The sequence below is a fragment of the Pollachius pollachius genome (genome assembly GCF_949987615.1).
Source record: "Pollachius pollachius genome assembly, chromosome: 3".
In the NCBI taxonomy this organism is placed as follows: domain Eukaryota; kingdom Metazoa; phylum Chordata; class Actinopteri; order Gadiformes; family Gadidae; genus Pollachius; species Pollachius pollachius.
The window spans coordinates 13,471,991-13,494,306 of NC_136936.1; the positions used below are offsets into that span (position 1 = coordinate 13,471,991).

Genomic DNA, 22,316 nt, shown 5'->3' on the forward strand with positions numbered 1-22,316 from the left:
GATGGCATAAAGCAACTTTATTTATAAATGTTTACATTCTCATAAATTACGGCAAATCTGTATATTTATAGGTTTGTATTGCACTACCACAAGTTAGAGGTGTAGATGGTGAACACCTAAGACAGCCCCTTGAACCAAACTTGAAGGAAGTGTGAATTGGAGTGGAGAGGGGACCTTTATTTGACCTCTTACGCAACTGTAGTCTTAAATTTGAACAGAACTTAAACCTAGAAATGACATGATCAAAACACTGAACCTCGATCAGGAAATTGTAAGAGAAAAAAAAGTTGTAATTATGTCTTTGTGAAATGGCAGTTAGCTTTGAAATCCTTGGTCCTTCCCCTAGCTTAGGTTAGCGTTGTGTTTGAATCAGCTCGGACGCATTTAGATACTCTTACCCATATCAAAGAGGAACTGCAGCCTCATTTTACTACTTCCAACATGAATGGGTGTATTTGCTCCGAGCAAAGCACGGAGGCTGAGTATGAACGGCCGTTTCCCAGTGCAACTATAATGGGAGAATATAGATTCAATATTGACATAGGTGGCCGCGGGTAGCTGGGCCACATGTTTGACTCTAAAAACGCTTAAACTAGTAAAATTGCATTTAGATCACTTGTTCAGACTGCTCTGCTAAAAATGTATGGGCTCGGACTGTGGTTCGACTAGACATGTGACAGGCACTACGGTCTCTAGACTTTCTTCTGGGACAGGCAGCTGCTGAAATGTCACATCCAACAAGCATTTGTGACGTAATTTGTAAAAAGACACCGCGTAAATAATTTAAAGATTACTGGATAAACCAGGAGAGAAAACGAATAACATGCAAGTCCAAGGTCCATGTGATCAGTGGCAGTTCAAATGTCATTTGAATCAATTGCCATTCGTATGGGACTTGATATCTGTTGATTGGTGCGCAAAGCTCAGACACAGATGGGGTACCTTTCGATTTCGCCCAAACATTTTTGATTTATGCAAAACGAGACTTGTTTATGTAGCACACTTTTTCGTTGTTTGATTTCCAAAAGTCCATGTGATGCTTTAGGTTCTTTTATCCAGGCTGTTGGAGAAGAAACTCCTCATGACTATGGAGTTCATGACTGGAGTTGTGTGTTGTGAATTAATCAGAACTGTTAGCTGGGTCAGGGAAGAAGAAGAAGAAGACGACGTCTCGCAGTCCAAGCGTAGGTAGTTGGGGTGTATTTGTCAATATAAAAAAAAAAAAAGGGAATCCAACCAATCATGCACCCTCTTAAGCCTTCATCAGGGCGCTGACCACAGCGCGGGCATTGAGGCTGCGCAGGTCGTTGTAGGTCTGCCCTGTGCCCACAAACACGATGGGCTGGCCCGTGATGTAGGTCATGGAAATGGCAGCGCCGACCTGGAGAGGAAGATGGGAGGCATATCAGTCACAAATGTCATGAAGGCACAGCATAAAATAAACCTGTGGGTGCTCAAAACTGGCAGGGAGCTCAACCAAACATGCCAGAGTGAAATGCCAGTACGTTATTGAGAACTTTGTTAACCTTGTCGTCGATGGTATCAAACTTGGTGAGAACGATCCCGTCGATGAGGCGAGGCTTGTCGGACATGGAGTGATCCGCCAGCGCCTGGTTGAACTTCACCTGGACGCATGAGGAAAACGTCAGTCAGACGTTGTTATGCTGAAGTGCTATTATTGAACAAGGATATCCTTCTTTTGTCAAAGCTGAAATTCCCTTGAAGGATTAAAAAAAGTGTAATATGCATGTGTACATATTGATTGCCATCAATATACAGAATATGCAAGAATAAGTGTGAAGAGCAAAACTCTGACTCTACAATATTACCAATGTCACTCAATACTGAACAATCTATGTGTTTATTTTATATCAAATGTTGCCTTTAATAGGTCCTTAACATGTTAACAAACAAAAGGTCACCCTGCCTAGCATCTTCATTAGTTTATCGCATAAGGCAAAGGTCAGTATCTGTTCTTCTGCATACATTATGTATCCATTTCTGCTGTACATGTTATCCCCTTTCATTTTGGGCAAATGATCAGTCATTTGGAAAGAAAATGAATACATGCCATATTAAGACAATAATTTAAGGGGAATTCTCAACAAGTGGCAACATTTCACCTGAGCACTGTACAAGCTTCAAAACCTTGCTTCTTATAGCTCTGAATCAGCACTTCCAAAACTTGCCCTCATAATACAGCCCCTTTTGCGTTTAGATCTTACTGGCCTCTTCAGCCAACAGATGGAACTCTGTCCTTACCAGCTGGTCCACAGCCTCGTTGCCCACCAGCGCCTCCCCAACAAACAGGACCAGGTCAGGCATGTTGACAGCAATCAGCTTGGCCAGAGCCGTCATCAGGGGGGCATTGTCCTGCATACGCCCTGCTGTGTCCACCAGCACCACGTCGAAGGCCTGGTTCCGGGCTGTGGAGGGCCACAGCCGGAACGGAGAGGTCATGAATCATGTGGTCATCCACAGTGGATTATTGATGACGATACAAGTTTTTAAAAGAATCTTCATTTCCATAATGACTCTTTCACGCTATTTGGTGATAGTCTTCGACACGAACAAGAGCTGATATTCTGTTCGATGTGTAGATTGGGTATGGTCTACCATAACAGCGCACCCTTTCCTATCCAACCCTAACCCTGAGCACAGGGTTTCCGAGGCTATGCTCCCAAAACCCAAGAGCGAGCGGTTGTAGTCTTACCGTAGGCGATGGCCTCCATGGCGATGCCGGCGGCGTCCTTCCCGTAGCCCTTCTCGTAGAGCTGCACCACGGGCCGCCCGCCGTGCTGCTCCGGCGGGTGCAGGGAGTTGAGGCGCCGCTGGTGCGTCCTCAGCTGCTCCACCGCTCCGGCGCGGAAGGTGTCGCAGGCGGCGATCAGCACGGTGAAGCCGTTCTCGATGAGCCAGAAAGAGATCTGGGGGGGGGGGCCACGGTGAGACGGAATGCGTTTGGTTAAGGTTGATGGGTTGGTGAGGCGTGGATTACATTAACTAAATCAATTTTTGTTTATTTCATCTTGGAAGACAGTGTTTGCGGGATGATTATGACAAAAAAACCTGATTGTGATTGGTTTAACGGATATATCCGGAATGGTGGAAGTCATACATTTTTCATCATGGTGCGTTTTAAATGAATGACGCGTTTTTCTCAAAAAGGTTCTACCTACTGGCACTGCCAATAAAACAGGCCAGTACAGTTCCATCAATGGACCTTTATTGAAGTTCTCTTTATGCTTATATTCATCCGCCCATTGTTTGCCATTACATTTATGTTTTTCCCCTGAACCGAAAACTCAATATGCATGTTTCATTACTTCTTACTTCAGAATTAATTATTTACATGAATGACACGAATTCAACTTCCCTTCCTGAAGTAGCCAGTTCACCAACTTTGCCGAGAACGATAGATTAATACAAAAGTCAGTGAGTGAGTGAGTGAGTGAGTGAGAGAGAGAAAAGGCCATTGAAATCATTGACGTATTGACTGAGCCCAGCTCATACACACCTTGGCCAGGTTGGTAGACTTTCCGACTCCGTTGACACCACAGAAGGTGATGATGAAAGGCCGGCGTTGGCTACGGGCCTCCAGGACATCTCGGAGGATGTCCACCCTTCTCTTTGGCTGCAGGATCTGCACCAGTGATTCCTGCAGGGCCTGTTTAACCGTCGAGGCCACAGCTGGAGAGACGGAGGGAGTAACAATTTACGGTGTAGTCATTTAACAGATGCATTCTGTCCTTCATGAGCAGGTAGGGGTTGGGGGCATCCAACCACTACACATCAGGTAGACTGTGGGGCTCGACTCAGAACCTCTCGGCTACGAGTGAAACATCTGACCATAGACCATCCTTTCCAAAGACGACTTGTTAGGCCACCGTATAGCATATATATTTAGAATTGTATAATTACAACAATTAAAGTACCTTTACCACTATGCCCTACAATTATTTAAAAAATAAATGTCATGCCAACTTACTGGTGAAGGTGCCCATGACTTTGCCCTCTAGCTTTTTGGCCACAGAGTCACAGAGCTGGGTGGATATCTCAGCTGCTACATTCTTAGCTGTGAGACGACAGAGAGAGAAGTGCATAAAACCGATACTCCTTTGGGTCAACAGGTCAACATTGAACTGAATATACTGTAAGGTTTGAAGGGATTTCTTACCAATGAGGTGATCCCTCATCTTGTCCAGCACTGGCTCCATGTCCTCCCTACTCAGGCTTTTGGCGCCCACCAGGCCCTTGAGCATCCCAAACATGCCCCCAAAACCTACACCCTTCTTAGGGCTGTGGAGAGTTGAGAGTCCACCAGTTGAGTACCAACAGTGATGAAACAGGCAGCCTGTTTTAGGACTGCTATAATGTCCCAAGACCATAACACCCCAGAACCCTTCAGAGAAAATATTCGAAAAGGAGCAAGTTGGAAAAGGCAAGGTGATCTTACACTTTCTTAGTGTCGGCGACCTTCATCCTCTCAGGTTCCTCTTCCACAACTTCCTCTTCCTCCTCCTCCTCCTCCTCCTCCTCCTCGCTGGACTCATAATCTACAGACAGCAGGTCTCCCTTCATGGAGTTCAGCTGCAATTCCTGAAACGCGGGGGACATCATTGGCAACTGACCCTACCCATCTACTCTTAACCGCCCCCCTCTGATACAATACAAAACAGGACAACCAAATCAGTTGCTCATTAAACCCCACTAGAGGACTGAAGTAAAACAATGATAGTGTTTATACATACATCTCTTGCTGGTTCGATGGGGACGTCCGGGCTGTTTGGATCGCTGTAGTCCAGTGCATTTGGACTGCTGCCACCCATGTCCCACACACGTCTCTGCTTCTCCTTGGGCTTCTGAGGCTTGGGGGATTTAGTGGCACTAAAGGAAGTAGAATGGCCGGTTAAAAGAGAGAATACAACAGGTTGGCTAATGTGCAATCAGTCATATAATAGAAAACAAAAGAAATATATAATAATACTCATATTCTTTTAAGGGCATGGACATTCAAAATCTCATTCTAAACCATCTTCAGGCAGATATATAGTTTAACAGTTCATGGACATTTCAGCAAATTTTTCCTTTCAATGTAATATTTCAAACATATTGCAAACCAGCCAGTTGATCTAGCCTTTTCTAATCTTCATGACGGTTCATAAATATTGCTAATATTGTGTTAAATATCCCAGCAAGAAATCCCGTCCAGATCATTTGCAGAACTGCCTAGTTTGTTGGATCTCATCAAATCAAAAGTCTGCCTAGTTAAACCCCTACACAAACCAACATTTTGACTGTCTCTAACCTGGGTTTCTCCACATTTCCACCCCGGTGCTTGCGGAAGAACTCTTCCCGCTTCTTCTGGATGACCTCCTCTGGGGTTAGGCCATGGTTGCCGTTCTCCATTGGCTTCTGGCTGACAGAAGCGTTCTTGCCTGGTTCCACTTTCTCAGGCTCGGCTACAGGAGCTGGGAAGAGAAGAAAAGGGAGAAAATATTACAGCAACGCCAACACGACACGTTGCATCTCAGATGTCTTTCAAAAGGCATGGGAAGACATTTAAAGTCAGAAAGTAGCCACATATCCCGGTCAAAATACAACATTAAATATAAAAGATGTATGGTAGTATACATTACTACTGATGCATACATAAAAATGATCTCTAGCATTCCCTGCAGCACTTACCCTCCTTTTTAGCATTTTTATTCTTTTTGCCGCCCTGCTCCTTGACCTTGTCCCCACTCTTTGTCTCGATCATTGACTTCACCGTTTTCTGGGACTTCTGCGACTCGGTGAAGGTCCGCATGGAGACAGGACCCTTAGCTTTGCTGCTATCCTCTGCCTCTCTGATTTAAAAATCATCATCATTTTACATTAGAAACACACTCAAGATATATAATTTACTGGCCAGCTGGATAGTGCACTTCATTGTGTATTAGGACATTTAAAATCTACTTGTGTACATGTACATGTTCAACATGTTGGTAAGGGCAGTGAACCTATCGAACATTGCACATACAAATGCAATATTTTGCCAGCATCATTACAAACTTCTAATCTGTATATTAAGCATCAAGATTTTGCATTAGCAACACCTACTGTAGTTGATTTAGGATTGAGTCGTATGCTACTTTACCTAAGCAGCATTGTGAAGTCGTTTTCAAACTCAAAATTGCTGTTGAGAAGTTTCAATGACACATTTTTGTCCAGCTCATTCTTATAGCGATCCCTGAACTGAAGTTGGACATCAGTTATCAACTTGTCCACGTATGTCAGTGTGAGGATCTTTTGAAAACCCACCTAGGGAAAATGGACAATGCACAAACTGAAATGTAAAGTTCTATAATTACTCTGGGAGGTTAATATTGAGTTTATGCTTGGCATACTTACCACAAAAACCAACTCAAACTCATTATCGAGCTTGTACTTGAGACTCAAGGCTTCATGAGTGTAGGAATTGTTACCACTGCGTTCCTAAAAAAAAAAAATAAAAAAAAAATCAGGGAACTTAGTTATTTAGTGTTTATACAAATAATCCAATAAATGAATTTTTAGCACAAATGAGAGCCACAGCGCAGAAGGATATGAAAACAAATCACGAAAACCACTATAATAGAACTCTTCCCTCATGGAGATGACACCAGTGATAGTCACAAAATAACTAAACTCTATATGAAAACACAACATGGTGTCCATGTATGTTTGTGGGGTCCTACTACTCAGGGTATCTGAAGGTGTCAACCTGTTTAATTTACGTTTAACTTTTTAAAAAGGTCCCATGGCATGAAAATGTCACTTTATGAGGTTTTCTAACATTAATATGAGTTCCCCTAGCCTGCCTACGGTCCCCCAGTGGCAAGAAAGGACGTGAGGTGTAAAACGAGCACTAGGTATCCTGCGTTGCCCTTGAAAAATGAAAGCTCAGATGCTCCGATTTTGAATTTGGCTCCATATGCCATCATAAGGGGCCAGATTACCTCCCCTTTCTCTGCCTTGTCCCCAGAGAATTTGGCCCGCCAATGAGACAATGAGGTACGACCGTGCGAGCGCCACATGTGTTTGTGAATATACACACACCGTAAAACTCCATTATAATTGGTTCCCCTAAATACATGAGATAATGTGGTGAAAGGACAGATCATGCTCTTCCTCACTGGATACATGAGTTGCGTCTGAGAGAGGGTTAAACTTATTTGACACATATATAACACCACGATGTGTAGAGCTCAGTCTTGCCACTGGTTGATGTTGATGGGGAGCTCAAGAGAGGGTTAAGCTTCTAAGACCCTTAAATATAATGCCCCGGTGTGTGTGGATGTGTGAAGCTCCATCTGATCCGGCTGCTTCTGATGTCCGCATCAGAGAGGGGGTTAAGCTTCTCGGACGCATAGAATAATACCATGGTGTGTGTGTGTGGATGTGTGTGGATGTGCGGAGCTCCATCAGGCCAGCGGTTGATGTTGATATTCCGTCCGAGAGACGGTTATGCTTGAAGGACACTTATAGCAACACACTTCATGTACAACTTGGTTCAATATGACACGCCTCCACTACTTTAAAAAATAATTAGCGATGGGTCATTGCCATGGGCATAACACGGCCCCCTCCTTCCTTGATGTCTCAAGCCAAAACGGTTTTTCCCCCCTGGGCTACTAGAAGAACATGCTCCATGTTAGAGGACCTGACCCCTATGTAGATATAAAGGGCTCATTATAAGTTAACGTAAACACAATGTCTCTTATTTTCATGGTATTATACACACCAATTTAAACAGACTATGAATAGCATACTCCCTTTCTGCCATTTGCGTTCTGCTAGACACTTATTCTACTTTAAAATTACATTTTTTGTATGCAATACTTTCTAATACTTTGAATACCTCCGTGGGTTCTCCACTACTATTACGCAATGTGCTAACGTTTGCTAGCGCTAGGGCTAGCTGAAGCTAGCACTACGACTAACAGCAGCTACACGATAACAACCCGTACGGACCCTATACTGTAGCCGTACCTGGAGGATGACGGAGCGGATCAACGCATTGACCGGCCCGGTGAAGGACTCAGTGACCCCGGCGCCCTGGAAACACCACAGCACTATGCCCCCCTTGCTGAAGATGGTGAAGAAATCCAGCATCTTGACACCACGTCGCTACACGAGCTGCATCAGGAGAACACACACATACACAAAAACACACATGTCATGTGGACGTGTAAAGTCATGGTGTTTCAAGCAGTTCAGAGGTGACCTAAGTCTTGCGTTATAGGATTCTTACCAGATATAGTCTAATAAATAAGAAATAAATCCCCAGCAAGTAGGACCAGCTGCCAATGCGAAACTATAAGACACGTCAGATTCAGGACCAGGAAGTGACGTTTCACTCTCTTCCGTCATGGCGTAAAGTGGGCGTGTCATACAGTGGGCGTGTCGTGCAGTCAGCGTGTCAGACTCTTCTTTAATAATGGTGCGTTCACATCGCTGGAAATTAGGCCCAATCCCATTTCCACCCCTTACCCCTCCCCCTTGTTTTGAAGTGGGAAGGGCTGTCCCAATTCTCATCTGGGAACAACATATTCAAGTTTGCCTGAAATGAATGTATGCATGTTAACAAGGTTTTAAAGGACATTTGTGTTGTTTCTCTTTACATTTCAAAATAGGTGGGAGCGGACGTCGTACGTTGAGCATCATTCCAACTGAGTCCGAGGGGTACTCCTCAAGGTTGCTTAAATCCGCTTCCAACAATGGGAAGAACACAGTGATTATACTTCCTCTACAGGAGCAGCTCTCAACTAAACCCCTCCCCTATGACTCAGCTGAGTTTGCGAAGATGCCTCAGTCAAGCTGCATCACATGTGGCAATCAAATGCCTTTTAAGCTTTTGCCGCTACATGTGGAAGGATGCAATGGCACATTGATTGTAAGCTGTTATTCAAATGTTTCTCTTATTTTACAAATGAACATGTAATACTTTAGCTTGTGCAAATGACTATTTCAAAGTCTATAGCACTAGCTCTCTTTTTTTTATTTTAAGGCGAGTGAATGTGAGACACGTTGATGATTGTCCTATTATTATTGAGCAGCCATTCTCGCCTACAACATGGAAGGAATCCTTAGAGGTAATTGATGTTGTATTTTCATGTAACTTTGCAAATCAGTAATATAGCCTTATTCTTTTTTCACCATGGGAAGCAAGGTAGCAGATGTTTTGGGACATAATGACATGATGCTTACAGTTGTGTGAAGCTGTAGGGTATAATATATCTCACTGAACTTACCTTTTGTACAGGGACACACGCATTTATGTACTCATTATTTAGCATAGGAATATATCTCCTGTATCTAGCAAATATCACATGTCTGAAAGATGTTCATTAACCATGATGCTTGTCTCTGTAGGTTTGCCAGATTTGTCTTGCATCGTTCCCAATTTGTGTCCTCACATCTCATGCAAGCACATGTGGTGACGGGTAAGACGTATTGAGTAGTTCAGGTTCATGTTCTGAGCAAGGTTAAGAACATTTAAAATGTGGCTGCATCAGAGCATGTGCAGCACATTTATAATTGCAGTGGAAATCATAGCAGAGCTAGATACTTTTTAGGGTTCTGATTTAATATGACTTTGTATGATGGTGGAGCCTATATGCAGAAAGAAATATGTGAAAAATAATCACTAGTCATGATTTATCTTGCAAGTTTTTTTGTCTCCTAAGAATGGACATTGCTCTTCACAGTGGAGCAGCTGGTCCAACGAGAGAGGAACTACCAGGACCTTCAGTTACACGCCCACGATTAGCGCCATCTTCTTCAGAAGGTTGTTTCTTCATAACTATCACTGCTGTGGTGTAATATGAAACTAGAAAAACCTTTGAGCCGTAAATTAGAAATCTTGCTACAGAATGCTTGATCCAGTCATTTCAAAAGGAACATTGATTTCAAGTTCCTGCAGTTAATGTATTGCTTAAAATGCTGGACTTCCAAAATGTCACTGAAATGTATGCAATTTTTGAAGTTCCTTTACACCAACTACTTTTTTTTTATTTTCTTCTTTTTAGCATGGGCCACTTGATTAGACCCCAGAAAGCTTGTCAGTTGTTCAGAGAAAATCTCCTGGACCTAACTCTGAATGTCCAAGCCTCCTCCTCTCTCTCAACATGTTTGATGAAGAAGAACAGGACAGCTCATTTATTTCATTCTATAAAAGGAATGGTGTTAACTGGGCAAGTATATTCAGGTGCAGGCTGAGAGGTATAAACAAACAGCATAACTTACTTATTTTGATTAGAGGCATTATCAACTGAATTTTGACTTAAAAATCAAAATTGCATAATGAGGTTTTAGTGCACGTTACTTTATCCATGGAAGACAGAACTTGTTGCGTTTGTTGTAGTTGAATCTCAAGTGTGTAGCACAATAGCCAAGTTTTTCTTGTATATTGTATATAATGTGGTTGCTTGTATACATCTATTCATCTTTCATCTTCAGGAGATGCAGCTGTTGGCGATGGTGTCAACCGACATGTTTTGTCAATGGCCATGCAGAAACTGAAGTCTGGCTTCAGTATCAATTTAGGTTTGTGTATATACTGTATATGTACATATATACATATAGAAAGTTGTCGTACATGTTAACACCCTTCCAGAAACTGTTAATCTTTTCACAATAAAATTTTTAAATAATTGCACTATTTATTGTTGCCTATTCCTTTGACTTGAAGTGCATTCAATGGGGGAATATTATTGACATGTTAACACTCAGCTTTATTTAAATAAACCACCAAAGATTGAGTGTTGGTTCCACTGTGACCATGCATGTTTAATGGCTGCTTGCCTTACATAATGTTTTCACATTACATGGTGTCTAATACATTTTCTCCCTCTTTTAAATGAAGGCTCTGCTGCTCTTTCAAGCCTTTTTGAAGGGGATAAAGAGCATCGGGTTACCTCTGCAGCTTTTGTGCTTCGGGAAAGCAACCTGTTTGAGATGGCATGTCGAATGATAGGCCATTCCTTCCTGCATGGTGGTTTTGGTGTGTCAGAAGTCAGTTTGCCTGGGGTGACCCTGTTGACTGGTGGGAGCACAAACACAGCAGTGTCAGCTCTGAGCCTGCTGGACGGTCCTGATCTTGACCATCGGGAAACAATAGGTTTTCTAAGTAATGTTATTAAAAGTGGACATACAGTACACCAATGCACTACAATGATGCATTGTTTTGTCATCTAAAGCATCAACAAATAGATTCAGAACTAAATATTAAGCAAAAGGTGATTTGTATCTACTTTTTGTGGATTGCCCAGAAAAGAACTTGGCATGTTATTCTGAATTTCTGTACTGCTTTTGTGGATTTCTGCCTGTTTTAGCTGAAGAATACAGAACTCACTGCTGCAGAAACCACCCGTGTGACTGATCTTTGCCTGTCCTGGGATCTCCCTGTTCCAACCTCAACCAATCACGACTGGCTGTTCCAGGAACTGCTTTCACATGCGGTAATCATTTTTTAAATTACCATATTGAAAACTATAATGGTAACATTAGTCTAACCAATTAGGAGGTCATCGGTTTGCCATGCCGCATCTTTAAATATTGCCTTCTGTCCTATCAATTCTGTTTGCAGGTAATTAACCGTGTTAGGCTGCCTATCAAGCAGATCCGCAAAGGTCTTAAAGAGACAGGAATCTGGCCGCTTCTTTCAAGTAGACCAGATGTCGGACCCATAATCTTTCCAAGGGAGTCGAATGAGGAGCTTAACCCACAGGTTTGCTGCCTTCATGTCTTAATTGGATTTATATTAAGCTATAAGTATTCCTGTAATTGAACTTGTTAGTCAGTGTAAAAACAATGCTTTACTATTAAGATTGATCTGCAGCATCTAACGAGTTCTAGTCTTGAGGAAACACGCTTGGATTTGATCCACTGTAGGCTGTCATCCAGAACATCCACTGGCCACAACCCAAATGTCACAGCGACGAGGACGAGGATGACCATGTTCCATTGGAGAAAGTCAGTCTCATCACTGGATTTTTGAGGAAATTCATAGAGGAAGGTAACACTTGTCTTTTTTCCAATTCCTCTAAATAGTGCATCTCCCATCTATATTGGCACTTAGTTGTTGAGAGAGCTAGGACTGTTAAGAATGGACCAAAATATAGCAAGTGTAGTGCAGCTGAAGAGATGCCAGTTCTGATATAAAATAATCAGCACACAATTTGGGGTTTTAGTGCAGCAAGTTGCATAGGCTCAAATTTCATCTTTTGGAAGGAATGCTTTTGAGGTTTCACATACATACAAATGTTCTCTTCCATAGCGTCACCAGAGGTTCTGCGTGACCTCATGAGGTTCTGGGTTGGCTGGGAGCTACCAGCAAAAAAACTATTTGTTGAAGTTGCAACCACGACCTACCCAACGGCTTATACCTGCTTCTACAAATTGAAGCTCCCTGGCCACTACCAGACCTACCAATCTTTCACCAGGAAATGATGATGGCCATCAGTTTCATTAGTTCTGGATTTGGTCTTGTGTAGTTTAAAAACAAGGTCTCTTTGTGACGTTACACATTATATAGAATCCAGGCATTCCAGTTCCTGTTCATTTTGCACTTTTGAGTGTTTGTTGAGTTAAAGATAGCTAATTTTTCAGATGTTCTCAAGACTGAAGCAAATGTGGCAAAGATTACCCTTTGGTGCTAACACAGAAGTACAATTCTGGCTTCCTCTTGAATGTTGCCTAATGTGTACACAGCCCTCCTGAACTACCAAGAAAGGTTTAAACATTTTGAAGTGAGGACCAATAGCAGTTTGAGGTGTACATTGTATTTAATTGTGCCTTTTTTGCATACAATTTCTAAATAATAAAAGACAATCAATGTTTTGCTTTACCGGTGTTTATTGTAAGGTTAAATAGTGATATTGGACAGTTAAACTTTTACAGATATTACAGCTCTTTCCAATATAAAAGTTTAACTTTTTCAAGGAATGACATTTTTGGAGAAAAATGCTTAGAATTGTATGTAATGGAAGGCTGTTCAATTGTATATTGACAATCACCAAATAAACATTTTCCATAAAAATATTAATTTGAACAAGAAAATGTGGGTTATGTAGTAATTTCTGCAGCTGATTTTGAGTGAGTCACATGGCATAGAAGCTACTGAAGAAAAATCTGTTTTATATAAAAACATACATTATAATTTCCAATTATATGTCCAAGTAAGCATAATTTTGTCAACCACTTTCCAGACTGTACCAACCTTGACTTTTTAATCCTTACTGAAAATTGTATTCTATTTACTCACAATTAACCAAGTTTAACAATACAATTTCAAATTATCTCAGATATAGATTTTAAATTTTCAAGCAAAGCAATTAAAATACACACAAATGCAAACAATGTTTGCCCATAGAGGCTTTTCAATAACAAACTGGACATAAGACATAGAGCTCAAGACGGGACTTAGTCTGTGGCAGAGACCTTAAATCGTACGACGCCAAGCATGTAATGATTACCTAGCCTCTAACAAGTTCTCAACATATCGGACAGTGTTGAGATATATGTCCACTCCGAAACATTCAGACTCTTGCAATGGATCAATGTTTTCTTGCAGCTGCATTATTTCAGGATCAAAGAGAGGAATGTCCAGCATAGGGACATTGAGTGATATCCTGTCAAAGAAATATTGCGTGTATAAACATTATTCAATATCCATTTATCATAGCCCCCGTAAACAAGCACTATCTTTTAAATAGGTTATAGTTTGATGCAATATAGAAAAGGGGATGCAACAATCTAAAAATAAAAGGAATGATCATAGAAGAATATGAAAGGTGTGTTATAAGTATAAGAATTAAGTTACGTTCCATCTTTTTGCAACACATTTACTTCATGTGGCAACATAAAAATCAGTTCAAATTAATGTTAAGCTCTCTTGCTAGTGTAATACATTGGCTTGGCTCTTCATGTACTGACTACCTGGGCACTACTGGCCCATATCATATACTCCAATACATCTCAAACACATGTTCTCAATACACTCCTATGGCACTGTACAGTTGTGGTAGAAAGAACTGTTTGTTTCTTGCACAAAGCCAAGGCTGTTTGGATCCAAGAAGGGGGGTGCGCTTATGGTTAATGCTGATCAGAACCTACATTTTAGAATGTTTGACTTTTTTTACTGATTAAGGATCAAGAAAAGATTGTCAAGACATTTGAAGGAAAGCATAATTTACCTCAGGTTCAGGATCAACAACAGGATTCAGGGACCGGCTCACATGCCACAACTATTTTGGTGTCAGGTTTTGCTCTGCCTGATGGAATGGTTGTCCCACACCTCACTGAAGACATCCAGGCTAGCCTGGATGCATGGCAGAAAAACGTAGTGGCAGCAGAAAATGTGCAGGATGCTGCTGATGTCAAGCCGGTGTTGATCCTCAAGAGAGTGCAGGATGTTATAATAAACACCTGAAACACTCATGAACACATCACGCCAGGGGCGTTCAATGCTGTATTTAAAAAAGAAAAGAAAAATAACATTTTCAAGTATACTTAAGATCTTTTCAAGAACTGTTCACTTTGCCCCAGCCCAACCCATTGAATCATCTGCAATGTTTCTTAATATTATTAAATGAGTTTAAAAACTACATTTTATTTGCTTTGAAATGTTTATGATCATGGCCAGTGAATTTCTGTGAAAATTCCAATTTTCTTGAAGGAATGGTCTCCTTAATAACTGCTAATCAAGCTTTCTCAATAGGAATCATAAAATCAACTTTATCTTGAAACCTCCAAAATTAGGGTTTACTCACCGCAACTGACAATGTTTTCTAGGGGCCAAAACAATCAATGCCCAAATGATATGTGCAACAGCAAGAAAGCTCACTACAGCATTATTAAATATAACGGGATCATGTGACAGATGAGAATTAAGTCAGAGCTCACTTAATAGGATAGATGAACACTTTGAAAGCAATGTTATAGGCACCCCGTTCATCGAGTCAACCGGAAATTTTGAATAACAACTTTATCAAGTGAGTTCATACAAAGCCTGTTTCTCCTCAGCAATGGAAAAGAGTGGATGACACAAATGTTTATACGAAAGGATCACCAGATTGTACAAAATAAACTGTCTTATTAATGAGAAAAACATCCTCCTTGCTTAAAACATGGTCAGCAACATTTTGCAGCTCTTGGTCCCCGACAGTGAAAACTCTTACTTTTCTTGAATAGCCATCTATGCCCCCAAAGATAACAAAGTTGTACCTACGGGGAATCACCTACCTAAAGAAATCATATAGGATAAGAGGTAACTCCCAGACACTACACAACATCTCTGGCAGCATAGGTCTCACAATACAATATTTATTGGAATGTGAACAAAACAAAATCAGACAAAGATGTAATACAAAAGGGCCTACACAAAATACAAAACTGGACATGAAAAAAATAGAATTTTACATACATAGCATGCAGACATGCCTGATGAGCTTGTGATTGGTGTCAATGTGCACTAAGTAGTTCGGGAAAGGAACAGAGTACGTTCTCCTCACCACACATCCCAATCTGGTCATCCTGGCGAGCACACCAACGCTGTCCACACGATGCATACAGTCGGCCCCATTGCACTCTGTGTCCCTGTGCGAGTAGAACACCTCGGACTATAGTGTACCCAGCATCTGGCATTGTGCTCTTTAATGATGTGATCAAAACATCTAATTCATCGTCACTGCAGCTACTATATGAAGCAGAAATAGATATATTATTTTCAGTCATCTGCCTAAATAGTGTTGCTCTAGAAACACCAAGGAGTCTGGAAATGCATTTTGATTGCAGCCCAAGTTCAACAAGATGTGTGAGAGTCTCTAATGACACAGTCAATCATGGACGCCCACGTCCAGAACATCTTTGCAACTCCAGAGTTACAAATGTCTGTTCATTCTCTCTCTCCTGCTGGATAACAGTATTCAGATTCGCAAGTGCAGACAATATATCCTTTCCTACATCCACTATGTCACCTAGAGCACTCAATAAAACAAACTCCTGACGGCACGCAAACTGTAACCCTTCAATGTCAAGAGGTTGCCTCTCCAAGATGTGTACCAGTCGATGTTGCAATCGCTCAAGGATGTCACGTTTTAGTGATTCCTAGGGGATAAATGAATAACAAGACAATGATGTGTGCTGCTGCCAACATAACAACTTCAATGTATTTTAAAAATATATTTTATTCTCTCTAACCAACGATATTGACAAGTTTGTAGCTAGCTAAATCCATCAGCTAGCTCTTATAGTCAGTACTTTGAAACCAATGTAGTAAGCTTTTTACCCATTTAGTTATAATGGTTTGCTTGTAACTTATTTTTGGACGCATTAACAACAGGTAAGCTTTAGCAAGTGAATTACCGATAAGGTTATGTTTTCTGACGTTAGTAGGATCATATTATGTTAGCTAAGTGAGTTTATGATTCAATTCAATTCAATTTTATTTGTATAGCCCTTAATCACCATTACAGTCTCAAAGGGCTTAACAGGCCAAATATAATGCTTTTTGTCTAAAAACATTATATGGCCAACTAGATACCTATTGGTAGTATTAAAACGCTGCAATACATTCATGATGCGTTATTCATGCACGCCTAGACACTTTTCACTTACACGTTAATGTTATTGCCATTACCAGACGCCATGTCGAGGCTGAACTCTTACGCCTCGTGCCCACTGCATCCGTCCGTTGACGGATCCCCATTGACTTTAAATGGGGACGGACGCGCTATGCATTGTGGATCCGTCCGTTCCGTTGGTTCCGTCGGCTCCGTCAAAAGGTTGAACAATTTTCAACTTTTTTTGGCAGCGACGGATCCGTCATCCAATCAGATCGCGTATGGAAATTTAAGCACTGTGACACTACTCGGGCTCTGACGACCCTGGAAAGCTCCCCCATCCGTCAGCCACGCCTTCCGACGTCCTTTGACGGACGGTGCAGTGGGCACGAGGCGTTACATGCGCTAAGCGAATCATTATGCTAAGATGCACGACAACACCACAGCGATTGGTGATTAAACCAGAAGAAATGATAAGTAACAAAAAATAATGATTGAGGTTATCCACACTCAGCTAAACATGTAACGAGTAACAGATATGTGGATTCAAGGACAGGTGTTAAAGAAAAAATATATAAATTTATTATTGTAAAGTAAGATTAACAACATTTATTTTCAACAGAAAATGGTTTATTCAAATGACCACAGAGCAAAACAAGGAACAAGTGGTCCAATGAGTGTTCCCTGGACTAACAGCTTGAAGCCCAGGGCACCTTTGTAAAAACAAAACACAAAGGCAAGTTAGACTTGCAACAGCACAGGCTCCTATTGAGGACAAAAGCTGCTATGGTGACGACCATTTATCCAGCATCTCCCAATCATTGCAGCCCTGGGACAATGCCTTGCATCTGCTGGCAGCTGTACCACAAGGCAGGGAATGAATGATACACCCTCAAATGTAATCAAGAAAACCATGCACCCACATCCCTCTTAAAGGGATACATCCCTATCCAATACATATATAGCCAAAGTTATAGCAGTAGTTGTTTTCCTTGAGTGCTGGCGCTGTCCGTCATTCGCTGCCAGCTGTCATGTTGGGTTCTAGGCCTGTAGGCATCGGGCTCACCCCCGACTCGTTCTACATACGATAGAGTAGGTTTTTCAAGGAAACAATGAAAAAAAAAAGGGAACTGAAGTAAATAAGCACTGGCAGCTACTTGAATCACCCAAGGTCTCAAGGACCTCAAGAAGGCATTTTTAAAGGTTTTATTTATTAAAAGTTATATCGCAATATGTATATGTTCGTATATGTTCGTATTCAGGGTGCGATTTGTGAAAAAACCAGAGGGGGGGATAATTTTGAGAAACATTTTAAAATGTTTCAAAATGAAGACGGACCCTATGTATTTTGGTTGTTGATTATTACGATGTAATGGTGAAAATACTTTGGGTGGGGGGGGATAATTTTTATCCCCACCGAGGATAAAAATAATTCAGCAGAGGGTAGGACGTGTAAACCAGAGGGGGGGATAATCCCCACCATCCCCACGGCAAATCGCACCCTGTTCGTATTTATCGTCAGACCTACAGCCTAGTAACGCCACAAAAGGACAGTAGCTAAATGGTGCTATCAAATCAGTGGTTCTCAAACTTTTTTTGTCATGCCTGACCTTGGGTTCAAATAATTGGGATCTATAGGCCTACACTAAATGTGTAACATAAAGCTGCAAACATTTTGAAAATCATCAAATTCTTCCACTACGGTTCTACTACTACGCTACAACAACCGATATGTGGTTGAGCTAAACCACTTTACCCTATATGAGTTTAACCATCCATTTCATCGAACACTAAACACTCTGCAGCCGTTGTTAACATACGAGCTATTCCCCTGATAACCACACGGGGGAGCTTATTGCTCAAGAACTAAGAACTCGAGGTCAGCAACTTGCGGCTCTTCCACCTCTGCAGTGGCTCCCTGTAGCTTTGAAAAAAATTAAATATGCTTTGAAATTAATAATGGCTATTGTTATTTTTCCTTTCAAAGGGAAAACTTCTTATTTTGGAGATCAAGGCGATACTGAAACACTAAAATAACAAGAAAAAGAGTTTTCATATTTTGTCAACCAAAATAAACATCACATCCTACAACTACAAATTTCATAAATGCAACAAACTATAGGCTATTAGTTATTTGATATATAGTATGGCTATATCTACAAGTTTATTACATTTATTGGTGGGAGGGGGACAAAAATTACTCTTTCAGTAGTGAAGTAAGCAGACCCCTGGTCTAAGGGAAGCGCTTTGGGCTTCCCAGACGCTTGTCTGGTCCATGTCAACACTGATAATGTCACAACTGATAATGACACAAACAATATCAGGGCACTGGCGATGAATGGCTTGACATGATTACAGTTTTTTGGCCACTACCTTCACCTAGTGATCAGTGACTGATATTCAATATATCACATTTATAATATATATATATATATATATATATATATATATATATATATATATATATATATTCATATTGTAGGCAACACCTATATTTGGCTTGTTGTTGCACTTTGTTTACTTTTGATACTTTTCATTGGTATTAAGCCTAGGCTTTTAATACAACTTAAAACTTGTAGTAGGAGTGGTTTGTTTACTTTATGCTTTGTATCCTCAAGGCTGGGCCTTTTTATTTTATTTGCTGTGAGTTTAAAGGGTCCATATTATGCTTTTTTGGGATTGGTCATTTAATTTGGGGGCACTCCTAGAATAAATTGACATGCCTTGATGTATAAGATACCCCTTATTATTCTCATACTGTTCATTTCTGAAAAAACGCTTCCAGCATCTTTAAAAAGAAAGTACAATTTGAAAGTTATTCATGTCAAAATATTTACATTGAAAGCTATCTATCAATATTTTGTTTTTTACTTTGTTTTCTTTTAATACTGTACATAAGTATTAAACTATATTGTATTACTGTAAATTGAAACTAGATTTGTATTTACTTTAATAACTTTATACATTGTATACTGAAGGAAAGGCCTATATTATTACGATTGTTATTATCATTTGCTGTTACAGTTTGATCTTGACAGTGTTGTTTCCCATTCGGCATGCATTTAACATTTGGCTTTTCCCTGAAGTTGTTAATAAAAGGCAAATTTACAGGTGATATTGTAAATTGATTAGATTAGATTAGATTAGTTTCACTTTATTGTCATTGCACAACAGGTTACAATGCAACGAAATGTAGGTGGGTCTAACCAGAGTGCAAACATCCGTTTGAGCAACATGTATAAATATATTTACAGTATAATATCTGTGCAGCAAAAGTTATTTACAACAGTTATACAGTAAAGTGCAGGTAGTGCAGAAATTTTTAAGTAGTATGAAATATGGATGGGTATTTTGTAAGCAGCTGAGGGGAAGAAACTGTTTTTAGTCCTGATAGTTTTGCCTGGGAGGCTGCGGTAGCGTGCCCCAGAGTGGGTGCCACGTTGAAGGGCAAACAGTCCATGGTTGGGGTAAGAGGTGTCCTTTATGATGTTGCGTGCTTTTCGAAGGCACCTCTTCTCTTATATTGAGTTTATGGTAGGGAGTGTGGTCTTGGTGATGCGTTGGGCAATCTTCACCATCCTCTGCAGTGATTTTTGGTCCTTGATGGTGCAGGTGCCGTACCAGACTGTGATGCAGGTGGTGAGGATGCTCTCGATGGTACAGCGGTAAAAGTTCAGCAGCACTTGAGGGGATAGATGGACATTAGCCAATTTCCTGAGGAAGAACATGCGCTTATGTGCCTTCTTGATCAGGGTTGTGATGGTGGGGGTCCAGGAGAGGTCCTCAGAGATGTGGACTCCAAGGAACTTAAAGCTGGTGACACGCTCAACCTCCTCCCCAATGATATGGACAGGGGTGTGTGTGCCTATTTTGTTCCTTCTGAAGTCCATGATGATCTCTTTAGTCTTACTTGTGTTGAGGGCCAGGTTGTTGTTGCTGCATCACTCTGCCAGGAGCCGGACCTCTTCCCTGTATGCCGACTCATTGTTTTTGCTGAGGAGCCCGACCATGGTTGTATTGTCTGCAAACTTCACGATTGTGTTTGAAGCATGAACAGGACTGCAGTCATGTGTGAAGGGGGAGTAGAGGAGGGGACTCAGCACGCAGCCCTGAGGAAGACCAGTGCTCAGGATGAGTGTTTGGGAGGTGAGATTATCCAGTCTGACATGCTGGGGTCTTTTGGTCAGAAAGTCCAGTATCCAATTGCGTAGGAGGACACTGAGCTTATTGATTAGTTAGGAGGGGATGATTGAACTGAATGCCGAGCTGAAATCAATAAACAGCAGCCTTACATAGGTGTTACACAGGTCCAGGTGGTAAAGGGCTGGGTGTAGGACTGTGGTGATGGCGTCGTCCGTCCTCCTGTTCTGACGGTAGGCAAAATGATAGGGGTCTAGTGTGGGTGGAAGTTTGGTTTTCAGGTGGGCTAAGACCAGCCTCTCGAAGCATGTCATGATGGTGGAAGTGATTGCCACAGGTCGGTAATCATTCAGGCTCTTTGGGGAGCTGTGTTTAGGGACAGGCACAATTGAGGTGGATTTGAAGCACGCAGGGACTTTTGCTTGGGCTAGAGACAGGTTGAAAATGCTGGTCAGGACCCCGGTCAGCTGCTCTGCACAGGTGTTGAGTACACGTCCAGGGATGCCATCGGAGGGGAGAGTGTGAGGGGCAAGTGGTTTACAGGGAGAGTGGCCTTGGTGGCCATCTCATTGTTGTTGCAGTCAAAACGAGCATAGAACTTATTTATCTCATCTGGAAAGGAGGGGTCGGTGGACAGGGTGGAGGCATGAGAGGGTCTGAAGGGCTTGCAAGCCCTGCCACATGCGCCGGGGGTCAGAGTTGCTGAAGTGCTCCTCAACCTTTAGTTTCTGGCTATGCTTAGCCCTCTTAATGCCCCGTTTCAGGTCGGCCCTAGCTGTACTGTAGGCTTGTGTGTCCCCTGACCTGAAGGAGTTACCGAGCAGCTTTCTAAACAAAAATATTAATTCAATTTCCACAAAACTTGCTATATCATCATATATATAATTTGTATGGTATTTATTTGCCCTATCGCCTAACCCTAGTAGGCAATTAAATGAACAAAAGATTTCCCCCACTTGAGAAATCGACACAACATCAATGGTGTGCAGCAGTCTCTGCCATTCATCATTTATACAATAGACGACTTGAACAATGTAGAGTCAATACAGGACAGGCCGAAGCTCTCTGGAGATAAGCTTTTTATCAGCAAGTGCAAACCTATAATGATACTTGGATATCTTAATCCAAATTTCCAATGAAGGAAGTCCCAACAAAGGATTCAGGAATAGCTTGGAAGGACCTACAGTTTGGAGTGAGGGTGGAGTGATGGAGCACCAGTCAGCCAACCATGTGACTTGCATTAAACTGGCTAGGTAAGCAGCTACTACATATCTGCAACTGATTAACTAAATTTGAAACGTTCCCTCAATTTTAAATTGTAAATTTTCCCATCCTATATTCACCAAGGGTATTAGGTATCACTTGATGGTAAGGCATCACCTGTTCATTATTGAGGGGATACATTGTATGGCAGGTTGTTAAGGCAGTCTGGAAGAATGTGTATCCCCAACTGGCTTAGAAAGAGGAAAATTCTCCATACTCGTCGTTTATCAAATTATAATGCTATTGTGATTGTATAGTTGGATTCCCTGGGTACAGTTAAGAATTATGAATGTATATTACCAGTAATAGGAACACAATGGTAACAGG

At 41.4% G+C, this 22,316-nt stretch overlaps 1 protein-coding gene and 1 long non-coding RNA gene across 2 annotated transcripts; one reads left to right on the forward strand and one right to left on the reverse strand.

Annotated features, from left to right (window-relative positions):
* Position 1: 1 nt before the first annotated feature.
* On the reverse strand, positions 2–8,367 carry srpra (SRP receptor subunit alpha). The gene is made up of 15 exons (XM_079731150.1): positions 8,276–8,367; positions 8,014–8,160; positions 6,394–6,477; positions 6,140–6,303; positions 5,689–5,849; positions 5,309–5,471; positions 4,752–4,887; positions 4,457–4,599; positions 4,178–4,299; positions 3,989–4,075; positions 3,518–3,690; positions 2,714–2,927; positions 2,263–2,426; positions 1,527–1,625; positions 2–1,381 (listed from the first exon to the last, which is right to left on the reverse strand). The coding sequence occupies exons 2-15, from the start codon at positions 8,134–8,136 to the stop codon at positions 1,253–1,255; spliced, it is 1,962 nt and encodes a 653-aa protein (XP_079587276.1). The 5' UTR covers positions 8,137–8,160; positions 8,276–8,367; the 3' UTR covers positions 2–1,252.
* A 2,015-nt stretch (positions 8,368–10,382) lies between these two features.
* On the forward strand, positions 10,383–12,476 carry LOC307072191. Its single transcript, XR_013811667.1, has 5 exons — positions 10,383–10,569; positions 10,889–11,483; positions 11,612–11,752; positions 11,917–12,040; positions 12,302–12,476. It is a non-coding gene; the product is annotated as an uncharacterized lncRNA (long non-coding RNA).
* Positions 12,477–22,316: the final 9,840 nt, after the last annotated feature.

Excerpts from the sequence above, each read along its gene's own strand:
- srpra (XM_079731150.1), bottom strand. The coding sequence starts at position 8,136 with ATGCTGGATTTCTTCACCATCTTCAGCAAGGGGGGCATAGTGCTGTGG. Across the intron at positions 4,888-5,308 it reads GGAAATGTGGAGAAACCCAG|TGCCACTAAATCCCCCAAGC; the intron begins GTTAGAGACAGT and ends TACTTCCTTTAG. Across the intron at positions 1,382-1,526 it reads TTGATACCATCGACGACAAG|GTCGGCGCTGCCATTTCCAT; the intron begins GTTAACAAAGTT and ends CTTCCTCTCCAG.